The sequence below is a fragment of the Falco biarmicus genome, chromosome 8, assembly GCF_023638135.1.
Source record: "Falco biarmicus isolate bFalBia1 chromosome 8, bFalBia1.pri, whole genome shotgun sequence".
NCBI lineage: Eukaryota > Metazoa > Chordata > Aves > Falconiformes > Falconidae > Falco > Falco biarmicus.
In genome coordinates this window covers 25,469,794-25,489,582 of record NC_079295.1, presented here as the reverse complement: position 1 = coordinate 25,489,582, position 19,789 = coordinate 25,469,794, and the positions used below count along the sequence as shown (strand labels likewise).

Genomic DNA, 19,789 nt, shown 5'->3' with positions numbered 1-19,789 from the left:
GCCTTCTGGGGGTTTTTTGTTAGCTTGTTTTGGGGGGTTTTTTAAAGGCCTGGTTGAGTGAAACCTTAACTTGGATTTCTCAAGTACTCTGTCTCTGAAAGAGGAAATTCAACGCCCCTTTCTTGGAAAAATGTTAACAAAGCAAACCCTCTCTGAACCTTAGTAGTTCATTAGAACCTCACCTGAAGTTCTTTAAAGTGGCTAACCAGGCAGGATGTTAATTGGCTCGTTAAACGACCTACCTGTAAGTTTCTTTAGTCTTAGTACAGGCCACAACAGATTCCAGACTTAGCAGGAAAGGTAAATTCAAAAGAGTACAAAGAACAACACCTGGCTACTCTTGCTGTGGCTAAGTTGGAGCTCAGTGCTGGGCTGCCGAGTGCACACACCCAGGGTAGGTAAGGCAGCTGTAGTGGAAATGCAGGTTCGGATCTGTGAGCGTGCAAAGGGAAAGGTTCTGCTCTAGCAGAAGGACCACCACAGCCTGGCTGTGTTCACGGGGGTTCAGAGACGGCCGAGGCTGGTTCAACACCTGTAACGCTACTCTGCTGCTAGCTCTGTGGCTGTGCCCTGTGCATGGATGTCAGGAACACCTCGTTTTCTCCCACCCTCCCACACACCCTCAGGAAAATAGCCGTACTTGTACGTGTGACCTAAAGAGACAAGGGCTTGTAGCAGCAGCTAAACTAAAACTGCGTTTCCATTATATTCTTACCCATAAAATTCATTGCCTGCACGAATTAAGCGTGGGGGGGAAATTGCCACCTTGGTAACCTACAGAAGTAAGAGACCCTTTAGACAGAATGTCTGGCCGTGAAAAGTATAATTACGTTACACATACAAGTCCTGGTATTTACAAATCACGCCGAATCACGGAAACACTGACAGGAAGGGACCCGCGGAAGCCACCAGCCGCAGGGACCCCGCTTGAGGGGTGCCCGCCCGCGGCCAGGCAGACCAGGCATCGCCAGGCGGACGGAGAGCGCCGAAAAGACCCGCCCGGCGCGGGGGCGGCCAGCTCCGTGCGGTGGGGCAGGCACCGTGCCCGGCAGCCGGCACCGTGCCCGGCAGCCAGCCCGGCGCTGCCCCCGCCCCGGCCCGGCCCGGCCCGGCCGGCGGCACGGCGCCCCGTCACGGGGCGGGGAGAGGCGCCGCAGGAAGTCGGTTCTGGTTCCTGGGTTGCGGCGCTCAGGCAGCAGCGAGCGCCCTGTGCCGGGAGCGGCCGCGGGCTGCGTGAGGCGCTCGTAAGTCTGAGCCGCTTTGAACCCCGCTCCCCTCCCCTGCGCGGCGGGCGCCGGGCCCGGGGGCTGGGTGCCGGCCCTGGCGCCTGGCGGTGGGCTCCCCGCCCGCCCCTGCCCTCGGCCCTGCCGCGCTTCCGCCATCCGCTCCGGGGGACGCCGGCCCCCCTCCCGGCGCCGCTGGCCCGGCTGCGGGAGCGGGGCAGGAGGCGCGCCCGGTGCCCGCGGAAGGGCCGGGCGGTGACGCACCCCCGCCGCTGCGGGCGGGCCGCGGGGGGAGCTCGCTCGCGGGTGGCGATCGCCGGCGGCCAGCGGCGGAGCGGGAGGAGGGGACCCGCAGGGGCGGGGGGCGGGGGGGGGGGCGTGGAACCCCGCTGGCCGGTAATCCCGGTAATCCCCTCCCGGTGCCGGAGCGCGGGGGCTAGCTGCGCCCCGAGCGGCCCTGCTCTGCCGTCGGGCTCCTGCTGGGTTTCCGGCTCTTCCCGCAGCCGGGCAAAGCAGGAATTTTGTCCGTTAGACAAAAAAGAACAAAACACAAACCCACACAAGTGCAGTGAGCGCTCAGTCTCAGAAAAGATTACCTCAACAGGTTTCCAGTTCCCGAGATGATGGCAGTGTAATTTACAAAATATTTCCACTGAAGAAATTGTTTTGAAAGTAGAATGTAGAGAAGTGCTTGCTTCTGGATGGCATCTGTGTTATATGAACCTGTGAGAGGTAGGCATGTGTAGTATGAATGAATGTGTGTATACACATGATTAGCTAAAACCTTGTTTTTTTCAAAATTTAAGGTGTTTCTGAGGCACTATGAAAGCTGAAAATGTGCCTCTGTAGTGATCTGTGGAGCTGGGATTTCAGGATGTATGAAGCAGTATGTTGCTCATCTTTATGTTGGGGCTTTTTTGGCACTTGACTCAGAAATTGGTATTACTGCTGCTTCCCGCCCCCCCCCCCCCCATCAGCAAAATGTTTCTCATTTGAAGCAAGTATTTTAAGAGCATCTGCGGGTTTCATTGAGTTTATTTACTAAAAAGTTTGTCTTACATTTGCTATACCCAGTTGTTTTCCACTGTTCCAAGTGTTTACTCAAAGATGAAATTCTAGTTCTCATTGCCTGAGCTCTGGCAACACAGCGCTCACAGGTACTCATATTTGCAGGACACACACCCCACACCCCCCCATCAGACAAACTGTGGAGCTAATCTCTTTCTCTATTTCTGTCCCTGTTAGCATAAACGCAGCGGGTTTTATTGCTGCATATGTTCTGACTACATATTGCTGTTAATAATTTTGAAAGTCTTTAGGATCTGAAGAATATCTAGAGTGTCAGTTTGCTAAAGATCAGGGTTGTCAAACTTGGGCTGAATATGTTCCAGCTGCTGTATGGGATGCAGCATAGCTAAGCCTGATTAAAATAGTGGGCATATTTGTTTCGGGGGTTGGGGTTTTTATTTTGGAGTTGTTAGGGGATTGGCTTTTTTCCTCCTAACTGGATATAAGGAGGAGAGTAAATGACAAGGAACAGTTGTCAAATTCCCTGATAAATATTGATGCCTATGGAGGAGAAGCAGGAAAAGAAGCCAGTTTTTCTAACTACAAGGAGTTCTGGATATGAGATAACATAAGAAGAGTTATTTATTCCAGCAGCAGGCAGTTCTGGGTGTGACTACAGAGTAGTTTAATCCAATCTAAATCTAGACTGCTGCAGTCCTGCCCACGGCTAGTCTCATGTTCCCACTGCCTCCTTGTGTTGGTAGTAGGGCTCCAGCAGCCTCGCAGGGAGCTAGCTCCAGTTTTAATTTGGGGGTTGGTTTTTTTAGGGGGTTTGTTGCTTTTTTGAGGAAGTAGGGAGCTACTTTGGCATACTCAACTGTGTAGCATACAAATGCTAATACCAGTACAAGTACGTGGAAAAAATATATGGCCAGAGATGGGGGGAGGCAGGAGCATCCTTTTCCGTGGCAGTGCAGACTTGCGTCACCGTTACATAACCCGACTCCATGTTACAATTCCAAGGCCAACGCTGCCATGGAACACAGGAGTTCTCTCCGCCTTTTGCTGATGGTTTCTGCTCCGGTGCTGGCTTCCCTGTGTTATCATGCCATTTGAAGTGGTCTGTGAAGCTGATCTGCATTAAAAGTAATGCAGCAAAAATACCTTTAGCATGTAGTTTTAAGCTGCATTTGTTTACTCGTACAGTTTACAGTAAGGCTGGTTGCACTGGAAGAAGGGGAAGGGTGAGGTAGAAGAAGAAATTAGTGTCTAGGATATGGGGGAATATACGACCAACTCTTCTAGTTGCAGTTCCATCTTAAAGTGTCACTAGTAATGACTTTTATTGCCCATTTCTTGTTACATGGAATCTGGACTTTAGGGACCTACCAGCAAATTAGTTACCATTCTACTTGTTTTTCCCTACCAAGTAGAAAATCAGGTACAGTGCTACAGTTCTGCTTGTTGGATCAATTATTTTTGGTACTGGCAGTCCAGATAAGAGCAGAACTCTTTGTTAATACTCCCAGTCTCAATCAATCAGTAAGTAAAAGGCTGGAAGCTGGGTATAAATTTTAAATACTGTTTTTCAAAACAAGATTTGAATTTGAGTGAATGAAATTAATGCCTTCATTTGCTATGAAATGTGAGTCATATGGAGCTGAACCCCATTCCCTCTATTAGAAGCTGAACATCCTCTTTTAAATCCCACTGCACTCATTTTTTGAAGTTAACCTTTTATATTTACAGGACATTGCCATTTACTAGGTATATTGTTACAAGTGTCTCTGGAGAATTAAAAGTACAAAATCAAAGTAGGTGCAAACTCTGCAGGTTTATAAAGAATGTGAGAGCACACTTTCAATCACTTTCAGCCATAGCAATACTCTTGTGCAGTTTAATAGGAGCTCCTGCAGTCAGCTGATTTTATTCCTTGAACTACATAAAACAGTCCTTCATTTGAAACTGAAAGAAAAGCCTACCCATTTGTTTAAAGATGTGGCCCAGGTATTAGAATGGATATTCCAGTTAGTGGAAGGTTACTCTTTGGGGGAGGAAAGGGGTGAATTAAGTAGCCTGTGTTACTAACAGTGCTTTGAGACCGTATGCATGGACCTGAGATTATAAACCACTGAACTGGTGTTTAGGAAAACAAACAAAACAAAATAAAAACAGCTTTCCAATGAAACAGTGTAGGTGTTTTACACAAAACTTCTAAACTTGGATTTCAGTAATACTTGTTACATCAAAGGATCTCTAAATGATTCCAAGCTGTTGAAGAATTCACTTTGCCGCCATTAAAGTACAGCCATCCCGAAGTTGAGATACAATTGCTTTTGCAATATGCACATATCATTAAAATAAAATTTGCGGGACAAAAGAGGTGCAACATCCATACAGTAGTCTGTTGCACCTTCTACGAAAGTCAAACCACATTTCTGTATTCAAGCTCTATGATATGGAAGATATTTAAGAGCAAGAAAACATGAATAAAAGCTTCAAGGTGCAATCCTTAGAATTTTGACCAGAGTTCAAGAAAAGTTATCCTCCTACCCTTCTTGCTTGGCTTGTCCTGTTCTGACTGCACCACTTTCCTTAATAGTATCTGTGGTTTATGCGTAATCCCAAAAGATAGTGAGAGATGATAGTGGCTGTCCGTACTGTGTACTGTGAACTAACCATCAGGAGAGATGTGAATTATTGATATTTTTTTTTTTTTCCTTAATGCTGGTACGTTGGGGTTCGGGGGTTTTTGAGACTTCACTGACCTGTCCTCTACTGTGCTTACATTACAATAAATTTTAGTCTTAAAATTCATGTAACATATTACTATAGAAGCAAAGGACCTGTGTTTGCAAAGTTCGCTCTGTGTTGAAATTGAAGTCTGTGACATTTGATAGTGTTGTAGTCTTGCATGTCAAAGTTCATGAGCTGTAGTTTCAGGAATTGTCACTGAAAGTGTTCACAGATTGTAAAAATTTGATAGTATTGTGTGAAAAGGTCTGAGTCTTGCTAATTCTTCCTAGCTGATATTACTGATTTTTTAGATAAAAATGTTTTGATTTACCTTGTAGTGTTGCTTATGTTGCCATTTTCAAATATGGCCTAGAATAGGATAGGTTTATGTGACCTTATATTACTGATTGTTTATCTCTTTATTGCTTAATGCCGAAAGCTCTGTTTTCTTTTGGTTTGTTTGCTAATGTTACCTGTTATTTCACAATTCAGTAACCATTAAACTGTTGGAAATGTCATAAAATCAGGTAACTGGTGATCTGCACCAATTTTAAGTCTCAGTCCTCAAGCTCTGTAATTACACGAACTTTTACACATTCTGCATATCCAGAATTTGATTTGGAGTTAACCTGCTTTTATTTGGCTTTTGTTTAAACCTGTCCCTGGACATAAAATTAAATATTGAGGTGAGCAGAACTATAGTTCAAACTATTGTGTGAGTTAATGCTCAAACATAACTGTACCTTTTACTTGTATTTGATATCAATACAAGTCATGTTATATATGTTTTTGTTACGTACTTCTGTTTCTTAGCATTCTTCCCTTTTCCTTCTGATTACTTTTCAGGTCTGTTAACTTGACCATCTTTTCAGTGATGAAACAGCATTGGGAATTATGGACAAAAACATTGGAGAGCAGCTTAACAAAGCTTATGAAGCCTATCGACAAGCGTGCATGGATAGGGACCATGCTGTGAAAGAACTACAGCAAAAAGTATGTGTTGGGTTGGGTTCTGAACTGTGTCTTTAAAGCCATCCTTTAGGTGGAGGGTTGTGGTACGTGTAGATTTCAGTTTCACTTTAGCTGTGCGCACTTTAGTGCATCTGTTAAAGCTGGAAATGGCCATTATGAAACCAGGCCAGTACATTACAGAGTAACTCATTAGGAATGTAGTAGGTGGGTTTCAGGTTTTCAACCTTCAATTTCTTTGTAGTTTTAAAGGTGAGAAAAGTGTTGTCTGTTTTGGAGGATTAAAGAAGTCTTTTAATGTAAACAGCAAAGATGTATATAAAATTCACCTAGATTTAAGTACTTTTTCAAGTTCTTCTTGAAATTTAATTTGCTTTATTGAAAAATTACTTCTTAAATTATTAATGTAAGTGGCTTCAATTAAGTAATTTTTGTGTTAATAGGAAGATATGCCATATGAATTACTAGTTTACTTGATGTAAAGGTTAAAGACTCTAATATCTTAAGCACTGTGCAAGGACAACAGAGTTTCTATGTTGAAAATCTTACAGCAAACTTACCTTGAAATTATTAGAATAAGTATTGATTTTTAAAAAATAATCATCTGTACAATTCTTTAATTATGAAGTAACAAAGATTCTGGAGGCATTCTGAGCAGTAAGGAGCACCTTTGAATTTTTACTTAGTCTGTTGTAGAATACATCAGACAAAACTCTTCTAGAACTTCCCATCATGTATGCCAGCATATTGCAAAGCTATCAGTTTTGGGCTTTGTCATACTAATTTTATTGTGCATATTCTGCACAGCAATGTAACAGACCTCTGGTATAGGAAGGCTTGAATGTTTTTGATTCTACAGGACTTTCTGATACTTCCATAGAACTGGTAGGCTAGGAGTTTGTTCAGAGGCAGATGAACCATACTCGGTGTCACATTATGGGCGCAGCAGTAGAATTGGAAGCAGTGAAAGGTCTACTAGAGAATATTCTGATATGTGGGCACAATCTTACCATCCCCTTGTGTGGCAAAATAAATTAGCTAAGGTGCTATGGAAGAGGTATCAAGTCAGTCATGGGTGCAATCATCCACTGTGCAGTCTGTCTCCATTCATAGTCTGTTGCAGCAGTGCTGGTGCACGTGTAGCATTTCCTGTACTTAGCAAGCGCCACTAGCATGTCAGCGCATTTTGTGCTGAAATTGCAGCTGACTTAACAAAAGGTAACACATTTTAGAATGTTTGGGAATTGCTTAAATTTTTTCTCTTAGGATGAGCAATTAATTATTTGAAGGAAAGCCCGTCAAGTTAATACTCCTGAGTCATGTAACAGTACATGAAAGAAACCTCTGCCCAAGAAACAAGACATCAAGTACAAGGTCAGATAGCCCTTCTAAAGTCTGTGGAAGAAAAACCAGAGAAGTGTTTGAAATCATTAGTGTTAACTGAATTAAATGCTTGCAAGATTTCTCTACATTGCCTCTGGTTCAGAAATTAAAATCAAAAGCCTTTTATAAAGGATTACTACCAGTTCAGTTCTTTGTCCTAATCAAACTTCCAGTAGTTGGATTTCATGACGTCAAAAGAGAACAAAAGTATTTTTTCAAGAAGAGTTGATACTATAATTAGTTGGGTGGTTTTTGTTTGTGGTGTTATTCAGGTTTTTTGCACCAAACTCCTGGGGTTTTAATTATCTTTGTACATGCTTTACTCTGGTAGCTTCTTCTGTTCATTGTGTGGCCTTCACACACTGTTGGATTGTCCACCATTCTGTTGTTAACAGTTTACTACTTAAGTTACCGACAGGCCACTTGTTTTGCCAGTCTCTAGAGCTGGGAGCCATGTCAAGCACACAGAAGCCAGAGTCATCTCGGCCAGATGGTGTTTGATACAGATGGATGGTTGGTTGTCATGCAGATCTTCTAGTTGGTAACTTGTTGCTGCCATCTGACTCAAGGAATAATTTGTGCACACTGGCTGTCAAAAGCATCTTCTCTTCTGTCTGTTTTAGCTGTCATGTCTGTGCTCTGTACAGAAGTGTTGACAAGACATTGCTGTTGTACATTTTCAATTTGGTTCTCAGTGATTTTTCTGCTTCATGAGGTCTCTTATAGCTGCTGGAGTGTACTGCTCTTTGATCACTTTTTTTTTTTAATAAACTCTCATAGTACAACTACTACCTGGCCTTTTAAAATAAATTTTGCTTGTAGATTTTTTTTTCCCTGCCTGCTTTACAGACAAACACATTGGACAGTAGGGGTGTGTGGAATTTAAATGTGACTGAGATTTGAGAATTAGATAGCAGTATGGATAAACTATGAATAAACATAAAAGCAATGCCTAGTCTTGTCCCAGCTCATGACCTGTTCAGTAATAGACATATTCTTTATTTCAGAAAAATTCAGTGCATTCCTGTAAGTTTCCTTGCTGGGACTTCACAAGTTTTCTTGCTTGTTTTTAGCACTGCTGTAACTGCAACATTAGGCATGTGCTGATGAAATAATAGGTTTTTAATATTAGTATCTTCCTGCCACCTGACCATTTGTTTAATTAACTGGCTTTCTAACAATATTTACGCACTTTGGTTAAATGTCAGCAGTCTTACTAGGCTCTGTGTGGCCTGTTTGTAGCATGAGATTGAGTACAGCTAGGTGAAGAATGGGGCCGCTTGCTTGCTTTGCCCTGCTGTTTTCTAGGTTAGGCAGAACAAGCCTACAACATTCAAAGGAGCAGATAAAACTCTGTTCATAGGCAAAGTTACTTGCAAAATACCTGTTGTATGGAATAGGCGATGTCATGGTTTTCCAATTAAAAATCTCTTTGAAAACCTATTTTTTTATAATTTATTTGTTAGAAAATATGAGGGAAGAAAAGTTTATCTTTCCATAGATAAAGTAACTGACCAGCATTCTAAAAAATACTAAAATTCTAATTTTAAACCTGATGTATTCTATGGTTATGAATGAAGAATCCTAACTTAAAAGTTATCTTATCCTTTACAACTGTCACAGTTAAAACAGGTACAGAAAATCAGGATCTATTTCCTATAATACCTTTTCTAATCAGTGCAGTCTCAAAAATAAGGACTTGCCAAAGGCAACTGTAGTTGGAATTTCATGCAGAGGCCCACAACTACAATTATCTTTAAAAATCAGAGCTGCTTTTTACATGCCAAATAGGAGACCCCTAGTCAAAACAGAATAAGATTAATGCTAATTAAATTATATTTGCAGACGGAAAACTACATGCAGCAAATACATGAACAGCAGGAAAAGATAGAGCTTCAAAACAGCATTATTGCAAAACTGAAATCGCAGTTAGCCGCTCTGAATGCTAATAGAGGTATGTACTGCAGTTTGCACATTATTTCTTCTCATGCTGTGTTGCATTGATGAGTACTTCTGACTTCGTTGCTTCAGTTTTTACAATATACATCTCTCAAAGCAGTATCATACTTTTCTGTGAACATGAGATTTAACACAAATGTGCCGTTTCAAAATTTATTTATAAAATGCAACACATCTGAGGTCTCTCTTTATCCTGTTTAAGAAATGGTGAGATTTTCTTTAGAGGTAGAGCCTGCTTACACTGAAGCCAATAAAAGTTATGAAAATATGGGTTCAAGTCATTCACTAGAATTAAAACCAAAATTGTTACATCTTAATTTTACAATTATCTGTTAATAAATTTAGCTCAGGTTGTTCTAGATGTGAGTGCTATGGTTATATGTCTTTTATGTTAGATGAGTCTTGTGATGCTGATCTTACTGGATAACAATGCTTTATAAGCAGGTAATTCTCTTTCAAATGAAATAGTCATTGATGGATAATTTTCCACTGTTTGACTGTATTGCACAAATAAGAGAAAAGAGTCAAAGTAACCATGTGTTAATCTGCCATGCTCATTAAATATTTATTCACACTAGCCTAACACTCCTGGTTTTCATAAATACTAGCAAAGTGGTTGGCTTTTATTTTTAAGAGTACATGTACATTCTTTATCGCTGGTTTAGTCTTGCATTGTCTCTAAGCTCAAAATTGGGCTTCTTTTGCTTGTTTAATATGAAGGCTTGCTCAAGTAAAATGAAAAAGTCAATGTAAGCCTAGCTTCTTTTAATTTTGCTTGTACTTAGAAGTTAGCTGAGGAAAAATGCAGTGACAATCAGCTTATTTTTTTTGTTTTTCGAGGCAATGCACATCCATACATTCTGATGCGTGAAGACATTGAAACCTCCAATTTATCTTTCAGCCAGCTCTCTGAAAAACTGAACATAGCAAAGCAAAAGGAAAAAATCTTAAAGGTATGATTGTCTGCAGTATGTTTAACGTAAGATCACATTTGTGTTGTGATTATATTATGAGAACCTAAAGAGATAAGTGAGATTTTTACTGGTGCCTTTGAATTGCACTTCTAATACAAGATCCTCATCTGAAGTGCGTAAGCGCTGTGCTGCTGCAGTCTGCTTAGGTGAACTAGGCATCTGTCTTTGATCCTTCCAAGTGCAATCACTGTTTGGGCATCAGGCTCCCTAGAATAGCTTTGATCATAAAGTAGGAACTTGCTTGCTTTTCTGTTTCTTAACCTGCCAAAACTAGTGGTCAAGAAGGAGCTTTCTCTTTCTCTCACAAGAGCTTTTCACACTGCAACTACTCCGTGTATTTTTAAAAGAAATGGAAAAGTTGCACTCAGAAAGTGACAGTGGAAAGTGAGCTATCCATTGCTCTGGAGGTGCTGATGATTTGGTTTTTTAAATAGCCAGTTTTAATATGTCTCTTCTACCCCTTTTCACTGAAGTAACACTGAGATTTTCACTACAGCCTGTTGAGAGTAACAGCAATATAAGAGTAAAGCAATAGTGCAGAACAGATGGGTAATACCTTGAATGGATTTTGCATGTTGAGAAAAAACAGTGGCAGAGATGCACAGAGTTGCATTGTTCAGTCATCCTACCGTGTTTTTTGAGAACTGTCTTGTAACATAAAATCTCTTATTTTTGTATATGAATCTCCATAGCAGGGGCCCTGTAAGAGTCATAAAAAGACCCTTATATGAAATCAGGCATTGGATTTAAAAATAATTGATTTCAAGGTTTGTTTCCTAAACCTGAGCTATAAACAAATTAATTATGCTGAATTCACAGAAATGCATTTTTTGTCAGTAATGTTAATTTAAAAATAATTTCATTGGATTACTGAAGCTTGCTTCGTTATCTTGAAGGAATCTCTTTTGAGACTAAGCCTTTGCAAACATTTTAAGCTTACTGTTACCAAAGATTTATATCCTTTATCCTTTTTTGTTTTGAGTCTTTTATATAATTTTTCTACACTAGAATCTGTAATCACAAGATGTCATTTCTTTCCTAATCTTTGCATTTATTTGGAATACAACACAGCTGATGGGTTAATTCTTTTGTGGAACATCTTTGCATATTTTTGCATTTATCTGAGTTGAGTTGGATAAAAATTATGTCTTTCAGTTGTATATGAAGATCTGACCAAGTCTAATGTTTCATACTCTTATTTCTCAATGCTTGCTCAAGAACAATATTTTTAAGTAACTTGGTCATATGATGAGTAGGAGAAAGGAAGCTGTGCTACCTGCTCTTCTCATGAGGAAACACTGATAAATGATGTGATCTATCCAGAAGTTTACAGGCAACACGTGAGAAGCTGGAATCATCATTTCAGAGGCTGTTTTCTTAATGGAATGTAGTTACTTGACTTTAGCTGCTGTTTCTTTGTGTGGTCAGTTATTGCAGTTACCTCTCAGCAATAGGTAGTTCATCTGGACTTTGCGTCATCTCTGCCATGAACAGAAATAATTCTGATATAACTTCATACAGAATCAGCTATACAGTCTGTCTACACTTAAACCCAGGCACAGTGCTACACAGATAAGGCCTTCTCAGAGGGGATCAGTAGAGGTCTAAACCCATGCAAAGTCAGGCTGGTCCAGCCTACTCTACGTTCCTGTTACTGGGAGCATAGTAGCCCTCTTGCTCTTAAGTGCTGAGAGAACAGAGCTTGAAGAAAACAGGTTTGACTGGGCCAAGGCTGGCATCTGCAGAGGCGTGTGAGTATCTTTGCACCATGCTTCTGATAAAAGGAGGACCCTAATGTTTGGCATTGTGCCTGGTGAGCTTCTGCTAACCTGTCAAGTGTGATACAAAGGTGTCCAGACAGCACAGCAGAGGTACACAGAGTTCTGTTGGTTCTGGCTGTGTCTTGGCCATGCCATTCAGTGGCTGGCTATGAGTGGAGATACCCAGCAGTTTCTGTACACAGGTTCCCATTTTATTCACTCAACTCCAGGGAGAAGAACCCTATAACCCCATCTTCCTGTTGAAGATGATGGAAAATTAATAGTATTGTGGTAAATGCTTTATATGCTTTTATGGCAGCTGCCAATTTTTGTACTTTTTAAATGCAGAACTTTGATGTATGATGGATAAAAAGGTAAACTGCATGGAATGAGTGTATAGAACAAGTTGGGGAAAATGAACAGTTGCAAATTTTACTAGCAAATTTTACTTTTTACAAGGGCATGTAGTGATAGGACAAGGGGGGCTTCTTTTGATCTGAAAGGGGATAGATTTAGATTAGATATGAGGAAGAAATTCATTACTGTAAGGGTGGCGAGACACTGGAACAGGTTCCCCAGAGAAGTTGTGGATACCCCACCCATCCCTGGAAGTGTTCAAGGCCAGGCTGGATGGAGCTTTGAGCAGCCTGGTCCAGTGGAAGGTGCCCCTGTCCGTGGCAGGGGGGTTGGAACTAGATGTTCTTTAAGGTCCTTTCCAATCCAAGCCATTCTGTGAAATCACCAGGACAACACACAAGTTAACCTATGAGTTCCTACTTCTCTGTCCTCCTGAAAAAAAGTTTAAAAAAAGTAAATTGATGTGCCGTGTTAAAAAAAATAAGGCAAAAGGAGCTGATTCTTCGAAGGATAGGTACTCAACCAGTGGAACTTCCTGCTTCAAGGGAAAATTGGACAACTTCATGGAAGAGAAATCTGTTGAGAGTTAATAAATACGTAGAAACTATTACTAAGAAGGTCTGGGACTCTATCAAAGGATGTATCATGAATGCCTCCTGTTTTCTTGTACTCTTCCCCAGACATCATATTTTGACATGTGTTAGACTGAAAACCCATCATCCATCCTGTCACTGACCCAGAACAGTTGTCTTGTATCTGATTCAATAATAAAGTACTGGCTTTTTCAGCTATTTGGGAGCTTGGATATTCTATTTGAAAGCCTGTGTTTTTCTAACCATATTCCATCCACATTCTGCTCTAAACCAATTATGTCTACAGCCATTGTCCTGTACTGGTTTAACTGCTTTATTCTACTTCTCCACCAAAACTTTCAGGCTTGAAAAATGTATTCCAGATAATAAATTAGGATTACAGTCTTTAAGTTAAAATGTTGCTGTTTCTTCCTGTCCTTCCTTAAAACTCAAGAGTCTCTCCCATGGCTGGAGGTGCCTAGACTATTGGTAGCAAAAGACAGTTATAGTAGGTAAGTCAAATGGGATTTCTCAGTAGACTATATTCTGTCCTCCAGTAAAGTTAATAGACATCCTAGACTGATTGTAATAGGTGCATGGTTAGAGCTTAAATTTCAGAGATTTATAATGAGGGAGGGGTTAGCTTTTCTGTGTTTTCTAGTGGGTGGCCATACTTGTGTGTTTGACTTGCTGTTGTCAAACTCAGTTGCCTGTGTGTCATAAAATGTTTTGGGGTTTTGTGGGGGTTTTCTGTTCACATTCTTCTTCACTGAAAGAGGTGAGTGGACCAGATTGGCTTGGTGGTCAGTACCAAACTATGTACAAGATTATGAGCTTTTTTCAGTCCCCTGCTTGAGGACCTAAACTGCTGCCTGTTTTTGAGTACAGCCTGGCTAAACTTTATTAACTAGGAAGAATGTGGCTCCAGTTACTGTTTCAGAGCCAAAGCTGACCAGCAAACAGAAAACCTTAGTAATGAAATTAGACAATGTCAAGTAAAGCTGCTTCTGCATGCTGTTTTTAGTATGTCAAACATGAGAATCCTTGTAAATGCCATAAAACATGAAGCCAAAGTCGGTATCTGTGACAAGAAAACATGCTCATGTTCATGTTTCCCTGAATCAAGAACCTCAATATTAAACACTGTGTGGCATTCGTTGCTTGGAATTTCTGGTGCCATGAAAAAGAGGAGGAAACTGAGTGTCAGGAATGAATGATCCATATTGTATACAAAACTTCATTCTGCAATAAATGTTTAGGTCTTTTTTTGAAGCAGAGGAATAGCAGATGTATAGTAGTCATCTTTGTGCTCAAAATTATGGTGCTAAAATGACTTAGGTAACTAAGCTACTGCAGCAGTCTTGTAGAGTTGTGTGTTCCAGTCAATACCAGCTTCTCTAATGTCACTTTGTTTCCTATCTTTGATGCAAAGAAAGCAGTACTTCACAATTTTATGCTAGCTGACGATTTTATGCGTTTAGCTGTTCTTTGATGCTGGTGTGATGTATGCAGTAGGATTAGTTAGGCCATGCTACCTGATAAAAGAAATTCTGGTACCAGTAGCCTTTTTTCTTGTTGCTTCATCAGTTTAAGCTATCTTTACCCAATAATACAGAAGAGTTTGTGGTTAAACTGTTAAAAGTTACAGTTAATATTCCCTGAGACCACTTATAGTAGTAGATCATCACTTGAACAGTATTATTCCTTGAAACCATCTGATAGTTTGTTTATTCCAGAAAGCCAGTGAAACAGGCCATTATAGCACACTTCAGGAAAAAATAAAGGGACCTGCCTTTGCAGCAGTACAGTCTGGGCACTGGCTGGCTGTGGAGCAGCTCTGCTGGAAATGAGCGGGGGTCTTGTTAGGCAGCAAGCTGAACATAAGCCAGCAGTGTATCCTGGCAGAAAAGGGACAACAACTTCCTGGGCTGTATTAACAGAACACAGCTCACACACCCAGGCAAGCAAGTATCTCCTTCTATTCAGCATTCATTGGACTGCATCTAGAACACTAGTTTGGGGACCTCCAGTACAGGAAAGCCATTGATAAACTAGAGTGAGTTCAGCAGAGGCCCCACTAAGGTAGTCGGGGGCCTGAGTACATACTCCATGCGAAGAAGCTGCAGAAACTGGACTTGTCCAGCCTTCAGGGGAAGCTAATAGCTTTCCAGTATCTACACTGAGGTTATCAGGCAAGTGGAGCCAAGTTCTTTAATGGTGCTGCATAGCAAGAGGATGAGAGACAATGGGCAGTTGAAACATGAAAGGTTCAAACTGGGCATAACAGAAAACTTCTCACTGTGAGGACAGCTAGGCATTGGAAAAGGTTGCCCAGAGAGGCTGTGCAGTCTCCATCCTTTGGGAATTCAAGATGAAACTGAGTAACCTGATCAGACATCATAACTGACCCTGCTTTGATTAGGAGCTAGAGAACCCTTGAGGTTCCTTCCAGCTTGAATTGTCCTCTGATCCTATAAAGTCTTGCCAAAAGAAAAGATGTTGATCTATTCATAATACAGATGTAACCTCTTTGGTGGCTCCTAATATCAGCATGTGTAAAAGATCCACTGTGTGGCCAAGTACTTAAATGAGCAGGTATGACCTGTGTGACACACTTATTTGTCATGGCATTAGTATTATAAACTTCAACTAGTTTATAAATGTTTCCACATTGTTGCAAACACCCAAACTCAGTCAGTATTAGAAACTGTAAGATCGTCAATCTGTGAAGGGCTGTATTATTGAAAGATCCCAAATGTGTAATCATTTCTGCAGTGGTTTTCCTGATGTCGTACCCTGACGGTGCATAAGAATGATGATTTGCATCAGTGTACTGATACATCTTTGTTGCAACATGTTGTATGGCTTTTTTCACATTGGTTCCCATGTGGCTTTTCTTACGGCTTGCTTAAATCTTGTCCCCAGTTCCTCAGGAGACTGTAGGAGAAATGGGAGAGAACTACTTATTACTGCAGTGCTCCCAGTTATCTAGAAGGTTTTGAAAACCCACATGTTATTTGGGGCTGTAATAGTCCCAAACAGATAAAAGTATGTGTGTGTAGACCGATGCTATATCACAAGCTTAGTGAAGGAGTTACCTTAATGTCCTTAAGATTAAGTTCTTCAAGGGCAAGTGTTGTCTTTGACATAAGCTTTTTCCTAGGTGTCTGGATTTCCAGGAAATAATTTTCAAAGGAAAATACAGGAGAAGCTGCATCCCATTGGCTTTTTAAATAGGAAATGGCATTTGACCATGGGATGGTCAGACTAGATACAAAGAATATATTTTTTACAGTGAGGGTGGTAAAACACTGGAACAGGTTGCCCAGAGAGGTGGTAGATGCCCCATCCCTGCAAACATACTAGGTCAGGTTGGACGGGGCTCTGAGCAACCTGATCTAGTTGAAGATGTCCCTGCTTATTGCGGGGGGGGTTGGACTAGATGACCTTTAAAGTTCCCTTCTAACCCAAAGTATTCTGTGATTCTAATGTTTGGGAATCCTCTGACCAAGTAATGGCTCAGTGGTAGCTTTGATTTTTCAGTTCTGTGAACCCACACCATAGAATATCACTGCCTTCCTATTCCTGGAATGGCAAAAAGCGGTTTCCCATACTAAGCTACTGTGACTTTGTAGTCTTTAAAGAATATGGAAAAGGTATATAGTTCAGCATATAGTTCAAATTATGTTCAGCATCTGGTCCTGCTATAACTTTCTTCAAAGTATTTTCAGATCTGTTAAGAATACTTCTATGCATGTCTCCATCTCCTCTTAACATAAATTGTTTTTTTTCCCTACGTCACTAGGTATGGTTGTCTTTTCTCATCCATGAGATACTTCCTTAACTTGCTTTGAACCTTCTGTGCCTCACAGTACTGTAATTCTTCCTAGTGTTCATGTTGTGCCATTTGAGAAAATTATATCTAGCTGCTGCAGCATCAGTTATAGAAGATGATGTATAGGTTCTTTAGCCTAAAATCTTCAGTCATCTTGTTTGGTTGGGTTTTTTCCAGAACTGTATCAAAAAATCTTTCTCCTTTTTTTCTCTTTTGCTGTTTGGTTGGGTTTTTTTCATCTGCTTCCCTGGATTCTTACCTACCATGATGTATACAGATTCTGCACTAGAAGAGTATAGAAAGTGTTTCATGGTCTGTGGTAGGACTATGCATACGTTCCCCACACCACCTGCCAGAAGTGCAAAGCATGGAAGAAGGTTTAGGATTAAGGAGTTTTGCAGGGATATAAACATCTTTTGATATATTCAAAAATATTTTGAAACCACTGAGCAGAAGAGGCTTAATCTGGATCCCTGAGATGCCACCCAAGACCAGAGTTGCATTGAAGCTTTTACCAAAGGTTTACTATTCAAAGTCACAATTGAAACTAAAGAAAAAGAACAATGCCTTCAAACCCATTTTTCTGTGATTTTTTTATCTAGCTAGTGTAACTTTCTGAGGCTAAACTGTTGTGTCAGCTGCAGATACACACATCTACGCCTAACCACCCAGTGTCTCTGTATACCAGCCCTGGACTCATCCCTATGTGGCTATCATTGTCTAATAGAGTACTCCCTACCTACCTAATCTCCAAAGGCAAAACTTCACCCTATTTAGGTCCCATTTGTAAATAAAACAAATGTTCTTGAAAAAGCACTCATTTGTTGTTTCTTCCTCCTCACCTTGCTTTACCTGTCTATAGACTTGTCTGCTGCATTTCAGTTACATTACTTCCTGCAGAGTTAACCCTTTGAGCTTATTTCTCTTGCAGAGAGGCATAGGGCTTCAGGCCACTTTTTTTGCCAGTTGATACAGTTCAAGATCAATGTTTCTATAGATTTCATAAACTGACAGCTGTAAGGTTTTTATAACCACTGGTTTTAATCATAAGTTGTTTCTTGAAAATTATCCAAGAACTATATGCATATTTAAAAAATTGTTCCTTATATTCTTCTTCATTCCACCAAAAAGCCTGCATACAGAAAAATGCCATGAATTACCAAATGGATAGTTAAAGTGGGGCAAGCCATTGCTTTTTATTTCACAAGTCTTCATAGCATTGCAATATTTGCAATGTAATCCTGGTTATACACAGAAACTGGAGGACAAGAGGCTGGAGAGCAGCCCCAGAGAAAGAGTTCTGGGTGTTTGGGTTGATGGCAAGTTGAATATGAGCGAACAGTGTGCTGGCAGCCAAAAGGGCTGTGCCCTTGAGTGCATCAAGCATAGCATAGCCAGTCAAGGGAGGTGATTGTCCCACCCAACGCTGTACTGGTACAGCCCCACCTCAAGTACTGTGTGCAGTTTTGGGCACCTCAATATAAGGACATCAGACTATTAGAGTGTGTCCAGAGGAAGGCAACCAAGATGGTGAAAGGCCTCCAGGGCAAACTTACGAGGAGCAGCTGAGGGCACTTGGTTTGTTCAGCTTGGAGAAGGCTGAGCTACCTCATTGCAGTCTACAGCTTCCTCAAGGGGGGCAGTGGAGAGGGACGTGCTGATGTCCTCTCTCAGGTTACCAGTGGCAGGACATGAGAAGATAGAGTGAAGCTGCATCAGGGGAGATGCAGGCTGGACGTTAATAAAAAGTTCTTCACTGAAAGTTGGACTCGATGATCTTTATGGTTGCTTCCAACTTTAGATGTTCTATTATTCTGTAATTCTGTGATTCTCTTCTTGGGTCTGCTCAATTAAGGTAGCTTCAGAATATCATCTTCAAAATTGTTTAAGATTGATTGAAATTAATGAAATATTTTATATATTGTATATACAACATATTGTACATAAAATGTTAATGTAAATGATGCAGTAAATGAAGACACTTAATTTTTTATAAGCACTAATATGACTTTCAGAAATGCAGAACATACAGTTGAGTCGTCCTCTGTGATGAGTTACATCTATGTGTAGTGGTAGAAGGTCTTTACCCGTTTAATAATGTAATAAATAAGACTGACCCTTACTTATGTTGCAAAAGCTTAATTTAGCTTATTCCAGACTGCTGAATAGTGATATTCCACAAGCCTAAATTCTATTAATTGTACTGATGTTTCTAAAATTATTTTTTAGGAACAGTTAGAAAGTGAGAGCATGAAGTTGAAGCAACTCGAGGACAAAAATAATCAAAAGGAAAGGAAGCTTTTATCTATTATTTCAAACCAAGAAGATAAAATAAGAACTCTGAAAAGCAAATTGAAAGAATTAAATGAAGCACAAAAGGGTATGCAGATGCCAACGTATAAAAGGGAGGTAAGATAAGAAACCAAGTAGAGATAAAATGAAAAAAACAAATATTTGTAAATTATTACTTCTTTCAAACATGTTTATGCTAATTAAGAAACTGATTTTAAATTTCAGCTTTGTATAATTACTAGGAAATTGTTAAAGTATATCAAGCACATGCGGAACACGAAACTATTAAATACATATTTGTTGGTTTGTGTGCAAATTATTTTACAGTTTGTCATTAAAATGTTAGTATTTGTGAAAACTCCAGATTAGCATTTCTGTTTTATAATTTTCAGTTGGAAGTTTTCACCAAGATTGAGTTGATTTTTTCACTTTTATGCCAGCCCACGTTTGTTACAGAATAGCATCCAGAGTGCTACTCTGCCATTGCAGGATAGTTAGAGTGCAGTTACTGATGCGTCTCTAATCATGGAAATATATTTTAGCTGGCTAATTTAGAGTGAACATAGGTAAGGGTAGGAGCGCAGCAACACATAGCTTGTTGCTGTTAGAGTTCTGCTGTGGCAAGCCTTTGTAACACATGTTGCTATGTATAAGGCAGCTCAAACCTTCCTACAAGGAGCTGCAGTTGCACTTCAGTGCAAGGAAAGGCAAAACCGGTCGG

General features: G+C 40.5%; 1 protein-coding gene across 3 annotated transcripts in view; it reads left to right on the top strand.

Moving 5' to 3' along the window:
* The first annotated feature begins 1,007 nt into the window (after positions 1 to 1,007).
* TANK (TRAF family member associated NFKB activator) overlaps positions 1,008 to 19,789 on the top strand; it is a 29,901-nt gene continuing 11,119 nt past the window's right edge. The window contains exons 1-6 of one of the 3 annotated variants that reach the window (XM_056349307.1): positions 1,012 to 1,244; positions 1,828 to 1,955; positions 5,814 to 5,960; positions 9,165 to 9,273; positions 10,119 to 10,231; positions 19,006 to 19,185. In XM_056349307.1, the coding sequence (XP_056205282.1) occupies positions 5,862 to 5,960; positions 9,165 to 9,273; positions 10,119 to 10,231; positions 19,006 to 19,185 (501 nt within the window). In that variant the 5' untranslated portion in view covers positions 1,012 to 1,244; positions 1,828 to 1,955; positions 5,814 to 5,861. Of the gene's footprint in view, positions 1,245 to 1,827; positions 1,956 to 5,567; positions 5,654 to 5,813; positions 5,961 to 9,164; positions 9,274 to 10,118; positions 10,232 to 19,005; positions 19,186 to 19,789 lie in introns of those variants that run through there. The other 2 variants (XM_056349309.1, XM_056349310.1) reach the window with 2 other exon arrangements.